The sequence below is a fragment of the Homarus americanus genome, unplaced genomic scaffold (genome assembly GCF_018991925.1).
Source record: "Homarus americanus isolate GMGI-L3 unplaced genomic scaffold, GMGI_Hamer_2.0 scaffold20465, whole genome shotgun sequence".
NCBI lineage: Eukaryota > Metazoa > Arthropoda > Malacostraca > Decapoda > Nephropidae > Homarus > Homarus americanus.
In genome coordinates this window covers 1979491-2005273 of record NW_024756914.1, presented here as the reverse complement: position 1 = coordinate 2005273, position 25783 = coordinate 1979491, and the positions used below count along the sequence as shown (strand labels likewise).

The window sequence follows — 25783 nt, the reverse complement described above, 5'->3', positions numbered from 1 at the left end:
GTATATTATTGTAACAATAAAAAGTGTTGCACCGTTAAATTTCACGAATGAACACCAGCAGTCTCAGATGTCAGTAGTTAGTTGGTTGTTGTCACCTCGTTACCCTGGCCTAGTGGTTCTCTGGTGGTCGCTACTTCCTTTTAATATTCCTTGGTTATGACTGCTTAGAGGGGTGTTATAAGTAAGCTTAGAAGCCTCATCCTCCTCGGTGTTATTACAGCTATTAAAAATATACTGTAGACGAATTATTTCCCGGACTACAATAATGCAGTAATTACCCTTTTAGATTACCCCTCTTCAGTAATAGAAAGATAGATAGATGAGAAATATAAATATAGATAAGTAGGTAGACAGATACATATGTATTGAAAGATGGGTAGACGGATACATATGTATAGATAGATAATAAGTATTTTAGTCGGCTCCATGGTCATTGATGGATGCTTCGCGGTTTTGGGCGCCCCTATCTAGCCCTTTATATCCCCTTTCCCTAATCGATGTGTCCCTTTATCCATTCATTTGTCCCCCAGTCACACCACCCATACCTCAGTCACACCACCCATTGTAACGGGCCGTGTTTCACACAATTGTTCAGTAATTTAACCATTGTGATAGAAAGCAAGGTAGTTTAGGCCGGCATTATAAACTACATGAAAAATACCAAGTACAGTACCGAGCAAGAATGTGTATTATTAAATACAACATCCATAAGATGATGTACTGAAGGGATAGATATAATAACCCCCATGAAACAGTATATAGGTTAAAATAAAACAATTATTTTTTGCATTTGATTTACAGTATTTATTAAAGCACAGTTAAGTTCAGTTGTGAACCTAGAAGAGGAAAGTGTAGACGGTTACTGTCAACAATTTGATATAGCAGACAGTAGGGAAAGGCATCAAGATGTGACAAAATAGCAGTTTTAATCTTGCTTCTTGAGTAAATATCATTAACCTTGATATACAGGTATAATGAGTGTCAGAGCTATGCACAGTTTAGCTTAAAGGTAGCCTATAAACACCGACATACCTCAGTTGTCATTATTTTCTTGTCTGAATAAAAAAATTATCTGTTCCAGTGAGTTTCCTCCAATACTGTCCAGGTATTCTAAATAGTGCTTATTTCCCCATTTTTATCAGTAAGCTGTCCTAATTATTTATATTGACCCAGTCTGTCACCTAACTTGCCCAGTTGCGAGTCAAATACGGAATAAAAAGTGTAAATGTAATTAGTCACCAATAATGATTTTTTTTACGGTGATTAGCCCACCAGGGCACAGATCACTGACTCACATCAGAGCCTGGGGGCAAAAAAATAATAATTTGAACCATAAATATAGTACAGAAATGGGAAAACAGAAATGGATCAAGAGTGAGAAATGATATACAGTACAGTATATATGTTGTGTTGTCAAATTAAAAGAAACAATTGAGACCCTGCAATTGTGTGTAGATAAGGCAGAAAGTCAGATCAGCAACCTGGGACTTGGTCAAAATTTTTGTCATGCAATATGGCAGTAGGATCTACCATTTGACAACACATTATGCTTCCAATATCTTCCCAGGCGGTAGTACCTCCCTGTTTGATAGCTACCTAATATCTACTACCTAGTAAATTATCTGTGTACTGTACTGTACTGTACTGTACCATACTTATGAATGTTGGTAGGTTAGGTTATTTTCCATAAATTTTAACATTCATGTGTAAACTAATGTAGAAAGGTACAATACACAATAAAACACAATATTATGCTTGAAATATATATTTTATTTACAAGTTTACACACTTCATATAACATGGCTTTAGAGAATCATCATCCATATTCTGAGCATCAGCAGAAACCCAGCCCCTGGATTCTCAAAGACTCCCACATAAAATCTGTCAAAGGACTGGGGATAAGTGAAAGTATCTAGTTACCATAGAGTCTGACGTGTAGTTCTGACGCTATCTTGGCCAACTATTTTTGTAATGTGGTTTGCATATGCCAGTTAGATACAGTCTCATATCACTGTAGTCGTAAAAGATAACCTCAGGGTGCTTAAGCATTGTCCATCATATGCCTCTGTGTGTCTAACACAATCACTGATGGGATTGCTGCAAGATCAAACATAAGGTTGTCATGTTTGAGCTCAAGTGTAGCAATGACAGCTAATGACTGCACCTATGATAGTCACTGAGGAATATGATAGGTCAGGCTTAAGCACCCCTGGCTACACTATGAGGGTAATAGTTAGGGGACAACTTAATGTTTGGACCTTTGAGAATCCAGAGCCAGATACAGTTTTTACCCTTTACTGAAAAAAAAAGAGAAACAAAATAATATTTAATATAAACCTTCTATGGAACAAAAGATATGTAACCTCTCGTCATATACGACTGGTTCATATGTGCAAACACTGCATCCACAAATCACTGACCCAGATACAGTATGTACTCTTAAGAAATTTAAGCAAAAAAATAAAATAAAATAAATACATAATGAAAAATTAAAATGTTGACTCCTTTGAAATTATAAAAAAATACATATTCAATTCCCATCATTTATATTCAAACCATCCTTCAAAAGTTACCCTGATAACAGCATAGTCTACTTTTAAATCAGCACTGATAACAATTATAGAACTATGTTTAACAGGAACTATTTGTACTAAGAAACTTACTAAAGTATTTGCTGAAGCAGAGAAATGTTGGAAATATCTCCCAACTTCTTGTTATCATTTTAACATGGTTGGATGCAAGGGTCAGAAAGTTGAAATGATACAAGCAAGCGAGAAACATTCCTGCAAGTGACTGCAGTAAATAATGGGTGAGTAACAGTTATAGAACTGCTTGCAATGCACACTATTCTTGCATAATCCATGTTAGCAAGTTTACTGATAGCTCTGGTACTTTTCTTTGTTAGAAAAAGAGGGACACTAATTATATTTGCACAATAATATTGTACAAGTTATTGGTATATTACAAGAAAGATGACAGAGGGATATATGGAATGTTATTAACATAAGTGCCACATCGGTAAAATTTGGAAAAATATTAAGGGAAAAAATGGTAGTAATAACCAACTGAAGGCTCTGAGACAAGAACCCCAAAGATATACCATCATGTCATGAGAATGAAGTGTGTGGTAATTAAATAAGAGACTCATTAGAGACCATAAATATACAGAAATTTAAAAAAAGATTAAAAAATAAATGAAATAAAAATGTAATAAAATAAATCCACACCAGTTTTCATAATTAATATGCTGAAATTTTATTTCATTTTCCACAGGAGGAAACTTTGGACTAGAGTGAGTGTGAAAGTGTATTATCCTCTGATTTTTAATCCAATTCTGAAATTGCAAGACTAAACCTAGAAACTTATTCACAGTAGAGTGAATGTAGCAACTTTGGCCCAGTACTGTACTGTAGTTATGATATTGCCAATATTGTGGTGAGAGGATTTTGTGCTTCTACATATAATGTCTGCCAAAATACTGTCACTCATCTGTATGACAACTTTGTGGGGACCAAATACATCTATGGTTCTTGTCCGTTGTTATTTTATTTTCTACAGTCAGCTGTCGTATCAACAGGTCTAGAGAGAGGATGTCATTAATGTATCTATTATCGTTAGAAATCAACTACTATTTATGAGTCATAGGAGGAAAAAACAACAACATGGTACTGTCTTACTACCAGCATAACATACCTCAGTGATACTTAAGCACAAAAAAGAAAATCTAGCTGTTAAATACATATCATAAATAAAAAAATAATGGAAATCTTGGAGCCTTGTTGTGGAAGGGGAATACCATGGCAGAACACGTGTATTACAGAAGCTAGAATGAATGAACGAATATGAATGAATGAATGAACGACAGTGGATGAAATAGAGAGAGAGAGAGAGAGACTGTATTGCTCTTGACTCTACATGCACAGTAGCAGAAAAGAGCTTGCTGGAGAAAAAATTGAGCTGAGCCAAATATTGAGGGAAGTATAAGTCTTGCTTTGGCAGGCAATAATTTTCTGAGGAAGTTATGATGCTTAAGGATGGAAACAATGTCCTTTTCCTCATAATAAAATGTAGTAGTAATAATAATAATAATAATAAAAATAATAATAATAAAAAGATTAAAATAATGTGGTTCTGGAGAATTATCAAACTAACTGAATTTAAAACTTTTCTGTCAAACTAAACTAAAATAACTGTGCTTCATTCTTGAGCACTGGCACTATTACAAAATATTCTAGAAAGCAATAGTACTTTGTGGAATCTATTGGCCCTTATAACAATAAATATAGAACTTCTATTGGAATTTTGTGCAATAAATGGTAGGTATTCAATTAGGACACATTATTTACACAAATTGAAGAACTGATAATACTTGCAATGACTTTAAAAATTACAGTAAAGCAAATCTTACTTCAAAACAACATAAATATTGGACAATTTAAACTAATAAACAATCCTTGATCAGATTAGGTTGCTATTCATGGCTCTTTAACACATGTCAACTACTTATATAGCAAAGTTAGTTATGTCAGGTATATAAGATTATGAGAGTGACGATCAAATTTCATTATGTTTGCTCTTGATTCCAGCTATTTTGTATCATAGCTGGAACAGGCTTGAAAAACAAAACAATCTCCTGTGTCAGAGTTACATCCAGTACTCAACCATTATGTCTACCTAAGAGTGACTTCTGTATCCTCATCTGTCAACGAGCAGTGTTTAATTACATCAAAATACGACCTTCCTTAAACCACAGTGTATATTTGTGGAGAGATGACATAGAGTGTTGTGTTTAATGCATTTACTAATACCATAACAGAACACACCTGTTAGAGCAGTTAAGAGAGAACAAATGACAGAAAATGAAGGGAGAGTCTGTGTTGCTCTTGGTTCTGGCCAACCAGCACCAGCTTGTAGAGTAAGAAGAGAAAACAAAATCCAACACAATGCTCAAAGTTACTCCTGCACAAAAGTTATTCTACAATTGTTAATGCCACACATTAGCTATTTCCTGATGGGCTATACAGTGTGTAAGTCGACAAAAAATTACCTTGTAAGTGAGCTGTGTTGAGAGCAGATAGTGTTTAAGTTGCTTGGATATTGTACATCAATATGCATTACATCACTAAAGAATTACTAAACTGTAACTGCATTTGATATCAGTTGAGAAATTACACTGGGAATATTTTACAACCTTTCATAACTACTTGTTGTCTTTGCCCTTTCCTGTTGCTCTCTACACTTGTCAAACTGTACATTACTCCCCTTATTATCTCTCTTCTTTCTTTCTGTATCCCTTCATCAACTCCACACAAGAGTGGTAGAGTAAAGAAAATAGTCAGATAAACAGACAGAATACCAGTACAGGTTACTTGCGACTATCCGGGATACATCCAAGAAATGCGCAACAAATACTATCTGTACAACTGCCCTTCGTGCGTCAAACCTTACGTTGTCTGATAACTGTCATAATATAACTCTTCATAGCACACTTTGTAAGTCATACCAAGTTTGTTCAAAGTTCTCCATTAACTAATTCAGGAACAAAATAACTGCTTGCCATATTAATGTTCAAATATGTTATTCTACAACAAATAACTGGGAATATTAAAGCAAAATGCAAAACCAACAATACAACTGCGTTGCTGTGGTTTTACAAGTTATATTTTACTCCAGGTCTAGTTCCAGAGATGAATAATCATTAATCATAAACAACAGCAAAGGGCATCAACCACTAGTATTTTCAGTCAATAAATTATAATTATACTTTCATGTGGCAAATACAGCAAACTTGTTCTAAGTTGTATCTCACTAAGCTAATGTTTTTATTCACACTCCCCATAAGCAAACACAAGTCAAACCCTTACTGTTGAAATACTGCCAATCTGAATACAGCCGGTGATTGGTTGTGATTAATTATTGAATATGGAAAATTTTCTTGCTAAATTATATTTAATACAAATGCATTGGTTGAAAGCATCTGAAATTTTCTGTAATGTATAAACATAAAAAACAAGATTGTTTTGTTGAGTCCCTTGTTAAGATACGTTAATATGTTATATGGTAACTTTGTGTCATTTTGTGAAAGTTTAGCATTCTAAACTACAATCTGATACAAAATCTGCAGGATCACTGCATCAACTGTCACGTTATTCAACAATGAGAGCTACAACACTTACTTTGGGTTACTTTAAAAGGTTGAACTAACCTGACATTGTGGCTGGGGTATCCACTTTCCAATCAACATACTTATAATTTGCACCTTAAACACACTTCCTAGCAGTACCTTACCACGTGCGGTGAATGTGCACTTAACCCACACCACCTAGCAATACCGCATTATATATGGTAAAGCTTGCAAATGAACCACACAAACTAGCAATACTTTATTGTGTGGAGCAATCTGCACTTGACCCCCGCCTCTTTATGTGTGCGGAGAATCGCACCAGACCTCATTCAACAAAATGACCAAAACCTTCCACAAAACATTTGTTTTAGCTCTTCTCTTCTCACAGAAGTTGTATCTTATGGACACAAAATGGGATAATGTGAAGATGTTTGTTAGTTTCTTACAGTCACTATATAGTGTATATATCATATGAGATCCATAGTAACATTGAAGAATTAGTCAATGTCTTTTGATGGGGAAACACAGCATCCAAATCAGAGCTTTAATGACAGCCTTCCGCACAAGAGTCATGAAGTGAAACATACAACCATAAAATCTATTCAACTTAATCAGTCTTTCTCTTCATTTACGACAAATATCAACTAAACAGATATTAAATAACAATAAGTATCTATAACACTTAATGATCGTTTTAATCAAATCAACATGCAATTAACATTAAATCAATGAAATGCAATATAAACCAATTCAAATAAAGCAAAGAAAGGTTTAGTAGACAGATGTACAGAACCTTGAAGACTCTCCTTACACTTATGTGACAAAACACTTGTCCTTGGTCATTATCACTGATAGTGTCATGCAAGACATTATTGCATGACCAGAAAATAAGCTTTTGACACTAGCAGTGGTTCTAATTATAGTCAAACCATATATCTATGTACTTAGATATTATGATCCACACAATAAAATATCTATATAAAATATTGCAGGTACTCATGTATATGATAAAAATCCTTAAAATCTAAAAGGTGTTGTGAGAAAAAGGCAAAATTTTGGTAGTTGGAAGGACACCTCTGATCTCTCACACTCCAAAACTAATAACATAAGCATAGTTATTTACTCCCTATATGATTTTGCAGCCTCAAGTGATTGTCCAGAAGCAATACACTGTCTAGTAGCTGAAATGATAACTGCAGGGACGTGAAACACCCTGACAATAACTCTACAATACTGTCTTCCACTCAAAGACTTAAAGAGGGCCTAGACTGTTTTTTCTAAATCAATTATCACTGTTATCACACTGTTTTAACACACACATTTAAGCATAAGGGTTACTCCATACTTCACACTCAAAGTATGATATATTAAATACTTTATAAATATATGTCATTTTTTGTTCACAGTAAAACATTGTAACTGTTTAAAAGTATTTACTATAGACATTGACTGTCTATCATTAAACACTTACACAATAATGCAAGCTACTCTATCATTTGTATATAGAAGTTTAATTTTTTGCACACTGTTTTCCTTCCACTTCTATTGATGTGTTTTAACTGCTTATCACTGACTCAACAAAAATAAATTCTTTTAATAAACCTAATCCATAAGCTCTTCACTTCACACACCTTACCAATTATTCTTCTTACGCCCGAGATGCTGCGCAGCGTCTTGGGGGTAATGCTAAGGCTTTATTTCCAGGCTGAATCTTTCATGAAAAAATGCCATGGCCAGAGAAGGTAAGCTTTTTACTACTACCTTTACAAAGCTCATTTATCCTCAAGAAAAGAGTGAGGAATTGGTTCTAAAATATTGTATCCTAAGCTTACACTCCATATTCACTTCACAACAGAACTTGAATTGATATCATGAAACTTGACAGACCAGAAAATCCATCTTCAAAATGCGTCACCTCTCACGACACTCCGGGTTCCATAGTTATGTGTCCACTCGTAGGATCGTAAGAACCCGCCAAATAATAAACATCGCAGTTTTCATAGCTGGAACCATATTTTTTCTCTAGTTCCCCACGTTTAACACGATACTCAGAGAGTGCAATAACATCACATTTGTGGCTGATAGTCTGTACATCATTTTCATCAGTGTGAGGGGACTGGAACAATGCTCCCTGGAATATAAAGCAAAAAAATTAAATATGGAAACATGTAATGAATTTTCACATTCTGCTTCGTCTGTCAGAAAGAGTGTGCGAGATATAAAAGTGAAAAGAGTTTTGGAAAGCTATTTAAGCTCATCTATTGCTAAAAGTATAAAAAGGATTGTATTGTATATAGTTTCACAAGTGTTCTTGGTTTGAATAACTAATTAGGACATGGTGATAGCTGTGGACATAACTGAGATGCACAATATCCTACAGCATGTGAGAATTTGGACAGATATGAATACTGTACAGTAATGGGAGGAAACAAGAGTACTGTACTTGAATATGGGGGTTAGTGAACAGGATCCTGTGAAGGAAGGACAGAGGACACAGGGAGGAGGTCTGCAGAAGGATGTTTATCAAGAACACTTCTTTTAATTCAACAATATAATTTATACCAATTAAATTATCTTTTTACTACTAATATCCAAAAATGAACCATCGAAAAAGTAAGAAACACATTTTCTACGGCATAAAATAAGCAACAACTCTAAAGTCATTTCCTACAACAAATTATAAAAAGATACAAATCATGTTTAATAGCTCTAAGATAAAGGAAGCAGTGTTTTCCAGTTTTCCCATAATGACACAATTCTCAAAGGCATTACACTACAGCATAAATTTTCAATGGCCCAAGAAAAATTAATACCTAATTGTAACTCAGTGTAAAGAATGTCAAATTGTAGCATTCTTTTTTAGGACTGCCTTCCCCCATCTCTAGATCATAACACTAAACACTAACATACCCTTGGTTCAGTTAGTCTGCGTCCTAACCCCTTCGTCTCCTGCGGATGGTAGAACCACTTTACTTTCACCACCATATTTCCTCCCCAAGACTCCCACATGTGTTCAATCCGACCGATGTATGGTTGGTCGGGCTGGCCAGCAGACAGAAACACAGCACAGTCTTCAACCTGTTAATGAAACACATATACTGTAATAGGCAATCCCCCAAAATAAAAATAAAAATTTATAATATCCAGGTATAAACTCAACTTATACAGTACAGTTGATCTTCTGAGCTTAATTATAAATCCTTCAATGAATTGCTTACCATCATGACAAACGCTGTGCTTTCATGGTTTGCATTAAATGGCTTTTGCAGCAGGCCATGAGAGTACTTTACTGTACTGTAATGGCAAAATACATTAACACTTACCCTTATCATCTCTTTTCCTCTCACAATTGCCTTGAAGTACTCCTTCTTGCCTTTGCCCTTTGCTCCAGGTCTTTTAAAGCCTTTACCAAACCACCGCCACAACTGACGCTCAGGTAAGAAAGGTGCGATCTTTGATTTCCCTGATGGGTGTCTCTTCTTCCGTCTCGCAGGACTCTTCGTCTGGACCAAAAAAATTGTAATATCAAATATGTCTATGTTGTTCATTACATTCTAATCTTCCTAATAATAATGAGGTAAATGTAGCTTTATGGCAATAAACTAAAAAAAACCTTTAGGGGGATTCTTCACTGCCTCTCAAAATTTAAAGAGAAGTAACACCTGAAGTATTGTCATTCTATTCAACAATGCTTTTTATTCCCCATTTCAGCATTTTTCTTAATTTCCATCATGAACATAGTAAACAAGCACTGATGAAGCTTCCTGGTTCTTCAATCACCCCACAACCTTATCCTACATCCTAAAGCTACTTATCCTAGAGTCCCTGAGAGTAATGTAATGGTCAGCAGTGAGTCTCTTACATAAACTCTAATCAACTATACACTTATCTGCCAGCACCAATTCTTAACACTACACAGGTATGCTGTATCACCTCTCCACAAACTAAATTCAATCTCCACTGTCATTTATCCCTCCTATTTCAAGGATACACATACTGTACATCTAAAATCTTCACATATATTTGCTAAATTATTAATTTGCATCAAATATTATCACCTGCACATAAAATTTTTCTCTTATTATATTCTAACTTTATTCCAGGCTGAGCAGGTTTGGCAGACTCACTGTTATTGTCATGGGAGAGCTAGTTACTCCTGTAATGTCAAAACCTAAAACTAATCAAACCTTTCTCACTCGGGGCTTGTTATCCTTTTACACTGTTGGGGGGATGCTACAGAGGATGTTTGCTTTCAGCATATAATTTTAGGTACAGTCACCAACATTGGTCCTGTCGCCTCTCCTGCTGCTCCATAAACCCCGTGATTCCGACTCGTGAACCCGAAGCAGTAGACAATGATGCATTATTCTGTCCATAAATGCTTTGGATTCATGAATCTGAATCTCGGGGTTCGTGGTTCAGAAGAAGAGGCGACAGTACATTTGTGGGTGACTACCTCATACTGCCCTATAAACACTGTACTATATACCAATCTGATTGAAAGACTTGAACATTTTAAAATTTATAAAAAATTCTTGATCACTCTTGTTACTCTATAGTAGAGATATAAGTCTACTCCAAACTATTGTCCTTATCCACTACCCTCTTTCAACTAAGGATAAATAAAACACTAAGAAAAGAGGCATTACAGAAAGAAGTGCTACTAGAAATTTTCTTACTGAAAAAAGTAAAGGAACAAGCATTAAGAATTAAGAAAAGATAAATGCATAAAAATGGCAAAGTAAACATAAAGTTGTGTATAAGTGTGTACAGAGTAAACTAAAGGTTAGATAAATATACAGTCTGTTAAAGTAATGTATGCGAATATGGGTAAAATGCGTGATGTGAAGTAACTGCTGTGTTGCGGAGAGAGTTTTGTAAAAAATTCTAAATACAGTTTTGGTAAAAATAAAATAAAAGTGTTAGTACTAAAGCCCACTTTAATTGCTTTTACTCAACTGAGTGATATATATACTCTATGTAGTTAGATGCTACTTACCACTTCCTTTTTAGAAGGTGTGTACTCAGAATCACTATCCTCAGATTCATCCTCTGATGGGCTCTTTGATGAGGAACTATCCAATTCTGATTCTGATTTTTCACGGTATGAGGGTCTCCAGGTCTCCCCAAGGGGAGGCGGAGGAGATTTGATCCTCACAGTAAGTTCGTTCACCCCAGGTTCTACATGTGGTAGAGGCCTATCACCCTCCCGATGTCTGTGTTTGTGTTTAGCTTTGTGTTTATGGCGATGATGAGGTGATGATTCAGTGTGCTTATGTTTTTTGTGTTTCTTTTTGTCCGTTTTTCTGTTTACCTTCTTATTGCCATTTTCTTCACTGTCTTTCTTCTTGTCTTTTATATTTACAGAACTCTTCTTGTTTTCCTTCTCCACCTCGTTATTTTCATCTACTTGTATCTGATTCTCTGAATCTTTTTCGTTATCATTATTATTGCCCGAGAGTGTCCTGGTTTTCTTCCCTCTTGATTTTGGAGCTTCTTCTTTCACGTCTGGGAGACTCTCTCCTGTTGGTCGACGCTTTCTCTTGTTCAGACTCATCAGTGGATTTGGGTCATGTTCTGAAAGGAATAAAATACTGTATTAAGACTTACATATTTACTTCTCTTTGCTCAAGTAAGACCTTTGCCATTACAGCACAGGGTGGCCAGAATCATGAGCCCCACAGACTCATTTAACTGCTGTCATTCAATCTCTCCAAGTGGTGGACTAAATGTGCTCTGCTGTGGTGCTCCACTTTTATAACAAGGTTCTTAGATATTCATCTGGTGTCTGGATGTCATGTCATACAACACCCCACCAACACAGCCATTCCTAAAACCCACTTGATGCCTCACCCCATACTTCTACTGTCTTCTCTTCTCTCTTTCACCAGACAGAAAATATTAAAGATACTGTACCACTGGATACATTATTTTATGTCAGACCTTCTAAAGACAACATTAAAATAATGTAGAAAATATTAGGAAGCATTGGCTGGGTCACACTCCCGCCGTAGGCTGTGACACCAACACACTTTATCTTATATCCTTGTTGAGGAATATTAATAGTACTGTACAATACAGTTCTTGTATCTATAACTACCCATACCATTTTGTTTTTGCAAATGGAGGGGGGAGTGAGGTTACCTGAAGTAAGCCTTTTTTAGGTTTTAAATTCTCAGCAATCAACTATTTGTACACCCATTTATTGTCATTTTCTGATAACAATCTGCCCCCAGTATAGACCCACACCCTGATGCCTGGTGTTCCTTTACACAGTCGTCGACCCTCATTCTGTCAAACTAACATTGTCCTTATTGTAGGAGGAAGGTTAACAGTGTAGGAGACTTCACATAACATTCCCAGCTCACCATCAATAATCATTATTTTTCTTAATCATCATCGTCGTCGTCGCAACGGTCTTATGACCTTTTTCCACACTTGTGTAATAATCCATTTTCATATTCCCAAATTACTTTAGGGATCTGCCCTGTATGGGCCAGTCGGCCTCCTGCAGTATCCCACTTTCTTATGTTCTTTCTTATGTACTTAAATAATCCTTCTTTTATTTCAGCTTACACTATAAGCTTAGTGTAGACCCTAATATTAAACACAAACACACACACAATAATTCATTTTCATGTGAAAATTCCTATACAGTATAATACTGTACCCCTTAAAAAATAATATGGTAAATAAATAGGATTCTTTCTATAAACTTACCAAGAATTGGAAATTCTGGAGGTAGAAGACGAATATCATCCACATGGATCTTACCAGCATCACCATCATCAAACTCTACATTAACAAAGTTATGATTGGCTTCATGTGCTGGGGAGGTAGAGGCAGCTATTGAACCTGTGGAGAATTGTTTATAAAGGTTCTCATCTTGTACTCTTCTTATTAAGAAAAGTTTTCAATGGATGACATCAATTCTTAGCTACGATGTTGACACAATCATTTTTTTTTACATAAAAGAGAGACCACAAAAACAGCAGCACAAACAATTCCAAGTTATTCCTGAAACATACCTGGGAATAAAATAAATCATTACCCACCTGGATAAAGTGCTCGATATTGCTGCGACCAAAAGGCACATACTCGGGTCCCTTCCGCCAGAAATCTTGTGGTACCAGGTTTTACTTCTTTCCACTGGAGGAAAAAATAAAATAAAAAATTACTTGTCAATAATTATGTTCTACTTTTTTTCCCCATCCTGCATATATCTCCTCAGGTGATCTAAAGGTGTTCATCAGAACACTCTCATTCATGTGTACAATTAGACCATGATGGGGGTAAAACCTGAACCATCATCACACTGAGATGCTTACCGACTGTTCTAGTAGTTCTTCTCTGCAGTATATGTGTCGACGTGACCCACGCTCACCATCTATAACAACGCCATACACGTCTGGAGGTGTAATGGGTACCACGTGTCCCGCGTACAGCAATCCATCTTGTAGCACCAATACACGGGCCTTATCCACCAGATCACCCACCTCAATAACACATACACTTGGCTCTGTTAGAGATAACATGGAGAGAAAGTTGGTACTCATCTGTGTCACATAACATGGGAGTGAAACCAGCATTACACATAATGTATATTAATGATCAGATTATGAAGCCCTTGTAGTGTATTGACATTACAATAAATGTACACTGTACTGTAATTTACATTAGAAATACTAATGTCCAGTACACATTCTCACCTGGTGTCTGCATAGTGGGTCTTGGAGCTTCATTTGTGGTGGAGGTGGTGGTGGTGGTAGTGGTGGTGGTTACAGAGGTAGTGGTAGTGGTAGCTGTCGTGGTAGCCATGGTGGTGGTAGTGGTCATGGTTGTGGAAGAGCTTGTTGCACCTGCAGATGTTGAGGACACTGGGGCCGTGTCACCAGACACAGGTTGCTGACTAGTCTCATGGTCGCTGCCAGAAGAATCACCTCCCACATCTTGGGTTTCTTCTTTGTCTTCACGGTCTCTCTCCTCCTCTGATTCATCGTGCTCGGCAGCAGCCATGGTGGAGTGCTTCTTTAAGGATCTAGTTTAAGAAAACCTTTCTTAAATACCAGTGACCAGTACAGTAAGTCAGCTTAAATTCAAGCAAGTGGTACAGTACGGACACACTACAATGCATAAAGCAAATCTACATACTGTATTTAAGAGCCTTAAGCCTAACAGAAGACTACAGCGACAAGAAAAACAGGTGAAAGATATGTACAGACCCAATAGTCCAGTTCACACTAGTGTTGCTCACCTGTACAGAGCTTCCATGTGTAACTGTTTTTCTGCAGCAGACTTGCGTTTTTCTTTATCTCTCAACATGGCTCTCCTGGTGAGGGACGTACGACCACGGGGACATCCTCTTTTCCTTGCACCTCGCATGGCATCGGCATTACTCACACACATTGTCTGAAGAACACAAATACCGTGATTATTAAAGGCTTAAATTTGTGTTATATTTGCAGGTCATGTAGAATCTTGTTATGTTCTAAATTACAAAATATGATAGATTGTATAAAATCACAGCCTGATGTTCACTTAAAAAATATGAAAGTGAATGTGGATCCCATAGGCCTGATGCCCAGTTTTGGGTGGATATAGTGAAGATACAGCATACTGTAGACTAAGCAATGTGGCCAATGCTATATTTAACAGCCATTAGTAAGTTTGTGTTTTATATAAAAAATGTTAAGTTTTAAACACAAAAGTAATTGGTGGCTGTTTATCCTGGTAATTAAGTATTTTAGTGATGAAATAAGAGCAATGTAGAGTAACGTCAAGCTTGTACTTAAAAAATGTGTGGATTGAGGGTTAAGGAAAATTTACAGTTTTGTCCTTTTACCTTGGCTTACCAGAATGATTTTTTTGTATTGTACTACATTTGCAAAAAAATTGAATAAATGCCTTTATACTTTTGTAGCTTCTTTTCATAGTCTAATAAACATGCCTGAAGATACTGTATCTAGTTTTATAGTTACATAATACTGTATACTGTATTGATATTCATAAAAATATATACATTTCAGTACTTCATTTACAAGTCTCGGAAGTTGTCCTCCCTTCATTCACAATAAATCTATGCCATTGCTCAAGACAATACACTTCTAATACTGCATTAACCACAGTTCTAAATTAACTTATAAAATAACAAAATAATAAACAACTTCACTCTTCACCTGAGACCAAAACTCATAGGATTCACTGACTGAATAAAGAACTTATATATGAAATTTGGTTGAATGTATCCTTCAGAATTTAATTTATTTTGCAAACCATTAGTCTGAAGATGCGTGGGTGAACTGACAGCACCATGATTATATAATTTATATCCCTAAATATTTTCAGTTGGTAGAAAACAAAGTATAAAAGCCATTACTTACAGAACTCTGATCATCCTCATCTTCAGATGCCTCCTTTGTGGTCTCTGTGTTAGAGGACAACTTGTAGTGAGAGTGAGGTGACGAGTCCTCATCGTCCTGCCCAACCTCTCGTATCTGATACACGGAAAACACAACTGTGAGTTATGTGTAACAGCCGGCAAAATACTGTATACAATTTATCAATATTTAACCAACTGCTGTCATGCAAACTGCCTACAATATTCTTATTTCATGTAAAAATGTTGCTTTGTGATTAATATTTTTATAAATCTTGGAGTAAATAAATGTGGAGGCACTCATTACAACAGTGAAGGAGTAACTAGGGAGGAGATGAGCTCACTTTAAGAACAAATCCAACCCCTTACACCTATTTTATCTTAAAATTCTAACTTCTTGACAAAAGACCGAGATTCCTGATAAAATAGTGCTTAGTAAAGTACTACATATATACTATCACAAGCACAAATTTGTAACTAAAATCCCAATGATTCACCTTGAGTTCAGCTTTTAGCTTTGGCCGCATTTTTGGTTTGTGGGAAAGTAAAGGGCGGCGAAGGTGGAAGCTTATCATAGTCTTGGGTTTTTTGGCCACTATAGTTTCAGTTGCATCCTCTTTTGTTGGTGAGTGTTTCTTTGGGCGACCTGGCTTGCGTTTCTTGGAGGAGGAGGAGGACTGGGGCTGCTGTTCCAAGTCTGATGGTGACGACTCAACTGATGTTTCTGTTTGAAGAACTTTGAGCTCCTTACAAGCTGAATCACTGATGCTGTATTTTGGTTGTTCTTCTTCACTTTCTTCTTGTCTGGTTTCACTTGCTATTGCTGGTAACTTGAAAGGGGAGGTTAAGATTGGTGGAGCTGTATCTTCTGATGAAAGGGACCATCGTCTGGTTTTGTCTTTATCTGTGTCATCGTCTCCTGAGTCTTCCTTCTCTGTAGATATCTGTGTTTCAGGTGTTTTAGGCATGAGATCCTGGTTTCCATTATGAATTAAATGAGTCGAGAATGTAGCGGTGAGGACTGGGGGCTTCAAAATGGTTTTGTTCATACATCTTGGTTCCTCTTTTTCTTCATCACTGTCTTTCATGGTGATTTTAATCTGGAGATCAGTAACTCTCTCAAGTACTGGCGGTGACAGTTCCTTCTGTGGTGATTTCTTTTTCTTGTTAGGAGGTCGACCAACTTTTCTCTTACCGGGTGTACAGTCGTTGTGTATTTTTCTTTTGGGGGGTCGGCCTGGGCCTCTCTTCGCTGGACTCATTGTAATCTTTTTAGGTTGTAGACGAGACAATTCACGCTGCTTTTCCCGGTATTTTCTCTGCAGTTCGGCCAGTTGCATACGCATGTCAAGCTCGGCTGGATCCATAGAGTCAACAGGAAAACCAGATGGTATCTTAAAGCCAGCAGCAGTTTCCTTTTGGTATTGAGATGCTTTGTTAGCAATAAATGCCTTTGCTTCACGCTCAGATTGTGGACTCTTATAATTCCTATTAACATCTGTGGTCTTCACTGGAGTGCTGAAAGAATTAGCAATTGTTCCGAATGTTGTGGCACCAAATATAGCTGTGGTAGTTCCACACCCGAAGGTTCTTCTGGGTGAACTTGTCAGACAACTTGGGCCTGGTTGTGGTGATTCAGTGTATTCTGGTGGGAATGTGGGAACACTTGGGGATGTGGCTGCCACATCAGCCAGGGACGACAGGGCTGGGCAGGTCACGTGCTCCTCCTCCAGGATGCGCTGCTCAGCTAAGGCACAAAGAAGGCTGAGGCCATGAAGGCCACTAAGTGAATCGGGCAAAGGTGAAGCAATAGGAGGGGTGGTGTAATGTGGTGGGGTGTTTTCAGAAGGAAATTGGCAAGGCAATTCTGTTGAACAGGCTTCAACCAATTCTGACATTCCATCCCTCACCTTTAAATGCAATTCTCCCTCACCTAAAAACATTTTCCCTCTTGTATATGTTTCATCTACTCCTGAAGATACCTTGTACTCATTGGAACACACCTTATTCCCTCTTTCTGTACTACTCTCATATTCCTCATCAGATTCATCTGTAGGAAGAGCCTCTTGCAACATGAAGGAACTTTCACTTGCACAGGTTTTGTCATGTGAGGTTGAGTAAGCATCTGCTGATGCTCCATCTTGCATTGAAGAGCTCAGATTTGTAGATGTTTCCTCTTGCTGAGACAATGGATATTCTTCTGCAGGTATTTCCTCCTGCAATGAAGATGAGTATTCATCTGCAACCCCTTCTTGTAGTGAAGAGGAGCATTCATCTACACAATCTTCATCTTGTGAAGAAAAATACTCATCTGCATCTAAATCATCTTGAAAGGAAGAAGAGCATTTTTCTACCTGTGTATCCTCATGTAGTGAAGAAGCATATTCATCTGCAGGAGTGTCCTCTTGTAATGAAGATGAACATTCATCTGCAGCAGCTTCCTCCTCTGATGGGTCTGATAATCGATTGGCATGTTGCAGTACACTTTGTGATAAGAGTTCCAGGCCACTAAGGTCCATGTATGATGGACTTGCAACAACTTGGGTGGAATTCTCGTCATCATTATAAGATGTGCATGATGTATGAAAATTTTCAGTGTGCTGATCTTGGTATGATACAGTACTAGATTCTGGGTGGACTGTACCTTGGGGCTCTACCTCATCACATGGTGCAGGAGGAAGAGTAGAATAGCTTGCAGGTGAAGTGTCAGGATTATTTGTGATAGGTTGTGGTTCTGGAGTAAGGGAAACTGGGGATTTGGCAGAATTCAAATAATAATGTTCAGAAACACTCGCTCTTTGGGCTTCAGAGCAAACAGTTGTGTTACATTCAGAGCAACCACTCGTTGGAGATTCTGAGTAATTAGTTGCCATAGGTTCTGGGTAGCTTTTAACAGGAGTTCCACAGCAGGTAGTAGATGAAGATTCTGAGCAGTTAGCTGCAGTTTCCTCTGAGCAGCCAAAGTCTGGGCAACTGGGTGTTGAGGAATCGGAGCAATTTTTCTTCATAGAAATAGAATAATCAATTGGTGATGATCCACTACAACCTGTCGTGGAAGAGTTTGGACAACTAAAAGATGAAGGATTTGTGCAAGTGATTACTGAAGTTCCCGAGCAGTATTTAGTAGTGACAGTTTCAGAACAACTAGTAACAGAAACAGATTCAGACATAATGAGACTTGAACATTTTGAGTAATTATTTGAAGGAGATTCTGAGTTGATTGTTGCAGATGGCTCATCATGTGATGTAGTCTGGGATTCATGGGAGTTTGCATCTGCATATTTATCAGAAGATACAGTAGTGTTTGGGCTACTCTGATAAGTTACAGGTGTACTTCCTTTGGATGAGATTACTGGGTAGGAAAGTGGTAAAGATTCAATAGAGGACTGGCTACTCTGACACAGATACACTGAGGAAGGAGAATTATTTGCTACTGTGACTTGATTATTTGAACAGTTAACAAATGCTTCACGTTTTACTGCCAAGATGTGGTTTTGAGAGAGCTGCGCTTCAACTGGTGTCTCACCAGCACCAGGGGTACAACTGTCATCTCTGTTGGGTCCTACTGGGGATGGGACCTCTTCCTTAATTTCTTGCTTGATTTTGAAGGGTACTGGTAAACATTGGAGATCCATTTGAGGGTGAGGTCGTGGTAGTGGGAGCTCTGAGTCAGGTTCTTCTTCTGAGTGGGATGTAACATTGATTGGTTCGCTGGATTCTGACTGAGGTGTGGGTGAACCTGTGGCTACTAAAGCTTCACATCCCCGGGTTGAATAATGCTCTAAACCAATACCCTTTGCCACACTAGTAACAGGAGCTGTAGGTAGGACTGAAAAAGTTGTTGTGATGTCAGCAGGTGTGGTTAGGGTGTTTGTCAAGGTTGTGGTTAAAGAAGCAGCTCGAGTTGATGTGAGGCTGGAGCCAATACTTGTAGTCGGCTGATGTGAAAAAGGAGGGAGTGAATATGGTGTGGAGTGGGGAGACTGTCGACAGTAGTATGGTAAAGAGGATCTTGGAGGATATAAGAATGATGGAGGAAGATGACGCAGGCCAGTAGACAGAGCTGAAGGTAGGGTCATTTCACTTCCAGGTGGTGCAGCCCCTTGGCCCGAGGGCGGCACACTAACTGGACGGCTCTTGGGATCTTCCTCAGGCGCTCCTGGAGTCAGTGGGTCCTCTCGCTTGATGGAGGGAGGTGTTGAGGCATGGACGGGTGTGTGGGCGTGTGGGACGTGGAGCAGAGCGGTGTGAGCATGGAGTGCACGATGGTAATGAGCATCAGGAAGCAGCAGCTGCTGAGGTGGTATAACCACAGGGGAAGCAGCTGCTACACCTCCATATCCCGCCCATACCAGACTGTGACTACCAGGATCTGTAAAAGAAAAGAAATATATAAAAACTATAAACTTTACAATACAGTTATGAAGGCTGAGCAGTTTGGGGGCAATTTTTTCTTTAACATTATCAAATATGATGCTACCAGTAGTAAATAAAGTATTCACACAACACTCAATAATAAAAACTTTGGAATTTCTAAATCAAAACAAATTAAAAACAGTGTGAGCACCGTGAAATACATCTGTTAAACAAAATTAGTGAAAAAAAGTTAAAACATAGTGCGCTTCTTTCTTGAAACACAAACCTGGTATTGCGTGCGGGTGTGGCAGGAGATAGTAGTGGCCACTCAGGGGGTCCCGAGCGAACTGGTAGCCTAAACCCATTCCTGCTCCTACACCCGCGTCCACTCCCACACCTGCCAGTTCATCACAGATTATTACCCATCCCTTCTGAGGCTGACCCTAACATGAAATTCACAATTAATTAAGGCATAAGCCATTAATAGCATTGTGTAGTTCAAAAGAGAAGATGTTATATGTAAAGTGGAACAACAGATAAGTGAACCACATGAACATATTGAGGCTTTGTTGAGGATGTGGAACAGGAACACAAACCCATAGAGGTAATCAAGAGGATGAATAACAGGAGAGGAGAGACTGTGCTGCTATTGATAATGACTGTTTTGTGCCACAGTGGGAAAGGAACTTGGAAATAAGAGTGGAAAATTATAATAAATAGTGATGCATCCATTATATAATTTCTGACTTCTTCGTTAGCATCTAAAATTACTCGGTATGATATCAGGGTGTGTCATTCCTATCACTGCAAGTAGAAGCAAGTGAGAGAAGCTATGCAGTAACAGTTTCATAATACAAGTAAGGTAATCTCATATAACCATATACAAAAAAAACCCTTATATAATACTAAAGACAATTAATTATAAGCATTATCTACCACATTCTACTAGTTGCCATTTTACCATTAATGATTAAACACTCTGCATCCATCTAGTAACTAAAACTAGAAGAAAATACTGGCAAAGTGATAATATACTGTATAACCGAGAGATAATGTTATGTATGCATAATCACAGGTAAATATTCACTGCACACAACTAACCTGTAATCAAAGCCAGTGCAGGTGTGAATCATAAGGGCTAGTGAGTATATTTACAGTCTGACTAATCAAGTGGTTTATGAATGCAAGAGAGCGTATCTGGTCCCCTTACTGATGTCATATAAAACAAGAAACACTATATAGAGCTTAATGAAGTGTTAGAAAAGATACTACATCACCTCACCTCACCCCTCATTGCAGGGATAAATGTCACAGACTCCAAAGAAGACCACAATACATATGACATTCATGTACCCTAAGAATGTAATTTTTCTCAAAGATACTGAAGTTTGAAAATGGAGGAGTGAAAGAAATAAAGACTAATGTTTGTGAAGGACATGCCAGTATTTGACCATTAGATTATGAGATATAACCATTAACCTAATCCTTATACTGTACTGTACACATTCCATATTTGGTCATTATCTACCTCACAATTCCCAGAGTTTTCTTTCATTTAAGTTTCTCCTGCTCAACACACGAGGACCAGAAACAAGAAGAAATATAAACATTTTTTTCTCCACACTCATTCTTACTGTTGTAAAGGAATGTTCTGCTTCACACAGGCAGCTATGATCATTAACAGAAAATCCTCTTCACTCATTGCAATGCTCTCCACCTCACACACAATGTTGCTTCCTTGACAGTTTTTCTTGTAATATGGGTCTGATTCCCCACTTCATGTTAAAAGTTTCTCTTAAGTAAGTGTGTCCCCCCCCCCATTTGCTTACCAAAAGAAGTTTTATATTTGAACCACGAAATGTGGATGGAAAGGGAATAAGATATATTAAAGTGCAGTTTAATTATTCTATATAAAATGTTGCATCGAAGTTAATAATTTCACCTACCAGAAAACTGACTTTGAGTCAACCAAAATGGTGCTGTTGGGAGTCCTGGATTACAGGGTGTTGGAGGAAGAGGCCAGTGGGTAGGCAGATTGTTTCCCCCAGGAGAGCTGCCCCCAGGTGGCATTGATCCTCCCAGGGGGTCGTCCTGTGGTCGTGACTCCTGACGTTGACGGGCAACTGCGATGCCAACTGGGATACCACCTCCAGCTACAAGATGAACATACTGTAGCATTAGAAGAGGGGGAGCAGAACAAAAACAGTACAATCCTGTACAATATTTACAACATATACAAATTATTTGAACAATACTTTAAAGTGCACGTCTTGTCACCTGTCATCGTAGGAGTAGGTCGTTCTTCATTGCGGACTGTTTTACGAGACGTTCGTGTCGAATCGCCAGCAGCAGCAGTGGCAGGGGGAGCCACACGGGGCACAGCCAATTGTGTTAATGCCACAATTGGTGGGCATGAGCTTGGTGTTGCATCACCTACTGAGATTGGTGTGTTAGTAGGTGACAAGGAAGGTGTAGGTGAAAGCATATTGGAAGGTAAAATTAAGGGTGAGGTGTGAGGTCTTGTTCGGCGTTCCTGAGCATATGCCTGCAGTAGGCCAGGAGTGGTACGTGAACACTGATCACCCACCAGTGGAGCTAATGGGTTTCTTTTCCCTTCTTCACTGCCATCACTTGGTGATTTTAGTCTTTCATTCTCACCTACACTACCTCCTGTTCTCGCTCCTTCTGTACCATCTATGGAAATGCAGAGATGAAAGTAAAATCAATGACTCGAAAAAACTTAAATAATAAAAATGCACATCAAACAAAACAGAAAAAAGTATATTACTGTACAGTAGTAAGAACACAACACATTCATACAAAAACAATTAAGGTGTCTCGAACATTCTCAATAACACGTATCCTGATGAACATCCAAACGATAAATATGTAATGCAACACTACAGTACTTGTGGTAAACCTATTAATGGCTTCTGAGCACACAGTACTATGATGAGACACTGAATAACAGAGAAACTTGAGTGTCAACACTGGACTTTCACACTGGTAGAATGAGAGCCTTGAACATAGAGAAGTTGTGATGCTGACACACAAGATGAAACTTAAAAAATGTCTAAGTACAGTAGTTGCCCAAGTGTAGCTAAAAACAATGTAAATGAAAAAGGGGAAAAATAGGGGAAAGGAAAGAAACCTTCCCTCCCATCTTAGGGGAAGTCCTGGGGCATGTTCCCCTGGGAAAATCTGAATTCTCAACTATTCTAATGATTCTGGTGGATATGCCAAAACTGTCAGGGAAAATTTGAAATTTTAGACTTAATCTTACACAGTGTGAGCTAAGTCATAATAGTAAACTTTATGAGTACAGATATACATAGAGTATTCTGATAAAACTTGGCTCAGCAAACATGAATGCATGGTTTACTGGCAAATAAAATACATTACTGTACTACATTACACTATTACAGGGAGTGATATGCTGAAGTTTGAGTGAAGTCTTAATAGAGTGCATGAGCTCAGAAATACATATGTAAGAGGAACATTCAATTTAATAAGAGGAGATGGTTGACAAAATAGAGAATGGAGTTTCCTACAAAGACAGGCAAAAAGTAACTACCACATTGTTATTCAGTTTATGAAATATAAATAGGTCAGTTACTTTTCACCCACCCTGTACATATGGAGAGGATGAATTAAAAAAGTAGGATGGCAAATGGAGTAGACACAAGTGATATGGACCAGGAGAGTGATGCTGTACGGAGGAGGTCAAGAGGCAGAGGTGGTAGGTAGGTAGGTAGGTAGGTAGGTAGGTAGGTAGGTAGGTAGGTAGGTAGGTAGGTAGGTAGGTAGTGCAAAGACTAACTATGTCCTTGACCTTGCTACATGACAAAATTTGTTTCCTTCATTTCTTAATGTTTAATTGTATCAACTATGTAAACTTAACATTTATTTACTCAACTTCATATTAATGCTTATAGGCAGTTCTTTATGAAACCATTAAATACATTAATTTTCATCATTACTATTAAAAAATAATATTATGTAGAAAGGTGGCTCAGGAAATACCAAAAGGTCATTAGCATAGCACAGTGAATTACATGAGTATACTTAAACATTGCAAACAGGTTCACTAACAAGTCCATTTGGGTACATACTTGTATAGTGTTTATCTGGGTTCAGGTTGTTCTTGTCAGTAAAATCCAGTGAATCATCCCTACTGCTCACTCTCTGGATATACTTCTCATTATGACTTTGTTTATCCTCGAGACCATCATAGGATTTATGAGGCAACTGGGAGTGTTGTGCTGAAATTTCAAGGCAACTGGATTTCTGGAACTGATGTGGAACTGTAGCTGATGTCTGGACTTTCTGTACTTCTAAGAATAGTTTAGAAGATGGGACTGATGCCTCAAAGTGACTAGACTCTTGAGACAACTTAGAGATGGCAACGAGGGTGTTGAGATGGCTGGGCTCACAAGACTTCTGTGAGACTGAAGATTCTTGGCTCTGGTTTGTTCTATATGTGTCTTTTACTTTTGCAGGTACATTATTAATAATAGAGGTTTCAGATTCAGGTGAAGTTGAAGAGGGAGGTGATGTTCTATCTATGACTTTAAAAGCTGCTTTTTCTTCACTAGTATTCACTGGGCAAGTGAGCTGATAATTTGAAGTTCTTTGTGTGTTTTTACTGTCATATACAAATCCACCTTTCCCACTACGAACACCACCTTCCTTCATGTCTTTTTTCCTAACTTGCCCATCATCTTTGGCACTATTAACACTAAGGTTTATTGTCACAGCACTCTCCTGTTCAGTTGAAAAATTGGCATGGCCATTAACCTTTGAGGTGGGCAGGAGTATGTCTCTTTTGCTAGGCTTTAGAGTGGTCCGAGAACTGGCCACTGTGACCTTCGAAATCTTGCCATCCTCACTTAGTGGGACTGGTGACTTCATTGACAGGCGATACATATCTGTAACAGAACCTCTCATCTCGGCTACACCGTCGACACTACTCGCACACTTGGTGGCGGGCACAGTCGCTGGCATAGGGAGGATGGACTTGTTACAGCTGGGAGGGGGAGCTGGTGCTCTCGGTGTGCTCTCCATAAGTGGGGAAGCCATCAGCTGTCCACTGGGTAATATTGGTGGGAGGGCACCAGCTAATGCACCATCTGTGGAGATAAAAATAAAATGATATTCAGAGATATATAATCTGCTTTAGGAGATTCTGAAGAAATAAACTGGCACACTATATTATGTTTGGGGACTACAGTACACTACTGTACTATACTGCACTAACTTTCCTGTAGCATAGATTAAATACTGCATGATTAACTCTCCAACAATGCTGTATGGGAGTAATATACTGTACTGTATGTACTGTATTGCACAAAGTACACTGCTCACACTCACATTCTGGTTAAGATGTGATAGCAAGTTGGCAACAACAAACTTTTTTATGACATCTCAAATCAAACTACAACATAGAATCAAATAGAAGGATAATACTGTAATAACTCTTAATGTTTTTTGTGTGCGCTTCAGCTTAAATCAACAGGTCAGGTGTACAGTACAGTATTTTTACATATTTAGTTGTGAGGAATAACCAACCTTTGACAACTGACCCAAGACAACAATGGAAAATATAATTGTAATCACCTTCTCAGTCTTGATACAGTAATGATAGTATGCATTGTGGACATTTCTAAATACCGGTATGCTCTATTCATAAAGTAACTTTTTAATACATTCACGCCGACATTAAATACTGTACGTGTTGAGTTCACATTTGCAGGAACATATTGTACCACAAAATAAACACAGGTTATAGAGTAACTTTATGTATATGAAATAAACTGAATTTTGTTGTATTTTCCCTAGGCAGTTTCTCATATGAATAACTATGCTTTTAATTCATTTGAAAAAGATGTTTAATAAGGTGTAATGACTAAATTAAACTAAACAGAGGA

General features: G+C 37.9%; 1 protein-coding gene across 6 annotated transcripts in view; it reads right to left on the bottom strand.

Moving 5' to 3' along the window:
* Positions 1-1749: 1749 nt before the first annotated feature.
* Positions 1750-25783, bottom strand: part of LOC121857172 (mucin-17-like) — a 117042-nt gene continuing 93008 nt past the window's right edge. For 3 of the 6 annotated variants that reach the window (XM_042353091.1, XM_042353090.1, XM_042353089.1), the window contains 15 exons: positions 23969-24985; positions 22134-22550; positions 21803-22009; positions 20143-20253; positions 15998-19872; positions 15505-15618; positions 14379-14533; positions 13834-14162; positions 13453-13643; positions 13180-13273; positions 12845-12979; positions 11124-11701; positions 9448-9627; positions 9035-9202; positions 1750-8255 (listed from right to left, as the gene is read on the bottom strand). In XM_042353091.1, the coding sequence (XP_042209025.1) occupies positions 8043-8255; positions 9035-9202; positions 9448-9627; positions 11124-11701; positions 12845-12979; positions 13180-13273; positions 13453-13643; positions 13834-14162; positions 14379-14533; positions 15505-15618; positions 15998-19872; positions 20143-20253; positions 21803-22009; positions 22134-22550; positions 23969-24985 (7784 nt within the window). In that variant the 3' untranslated portion in view covers positions 1750-8042. The remainder of the gene's footprint in view (positions 8256-9034; positions 9203-9447; positions 9628-11123; positions 11702-12844; positions 12980-13179; positions 13274-13452; positions 13644-13833; positions 14163-14378; positions 14534-15504; positions 15619-15997; positions 19873-20142; positions 20254-21802; positions 22010-22133; positions 22551-23968; positions 24986-25783) is intronic. The other 3 variants (XM_042353094.1, XM_042353093.1, XM_042353092.1) reach the window with 3 other exon arrangements.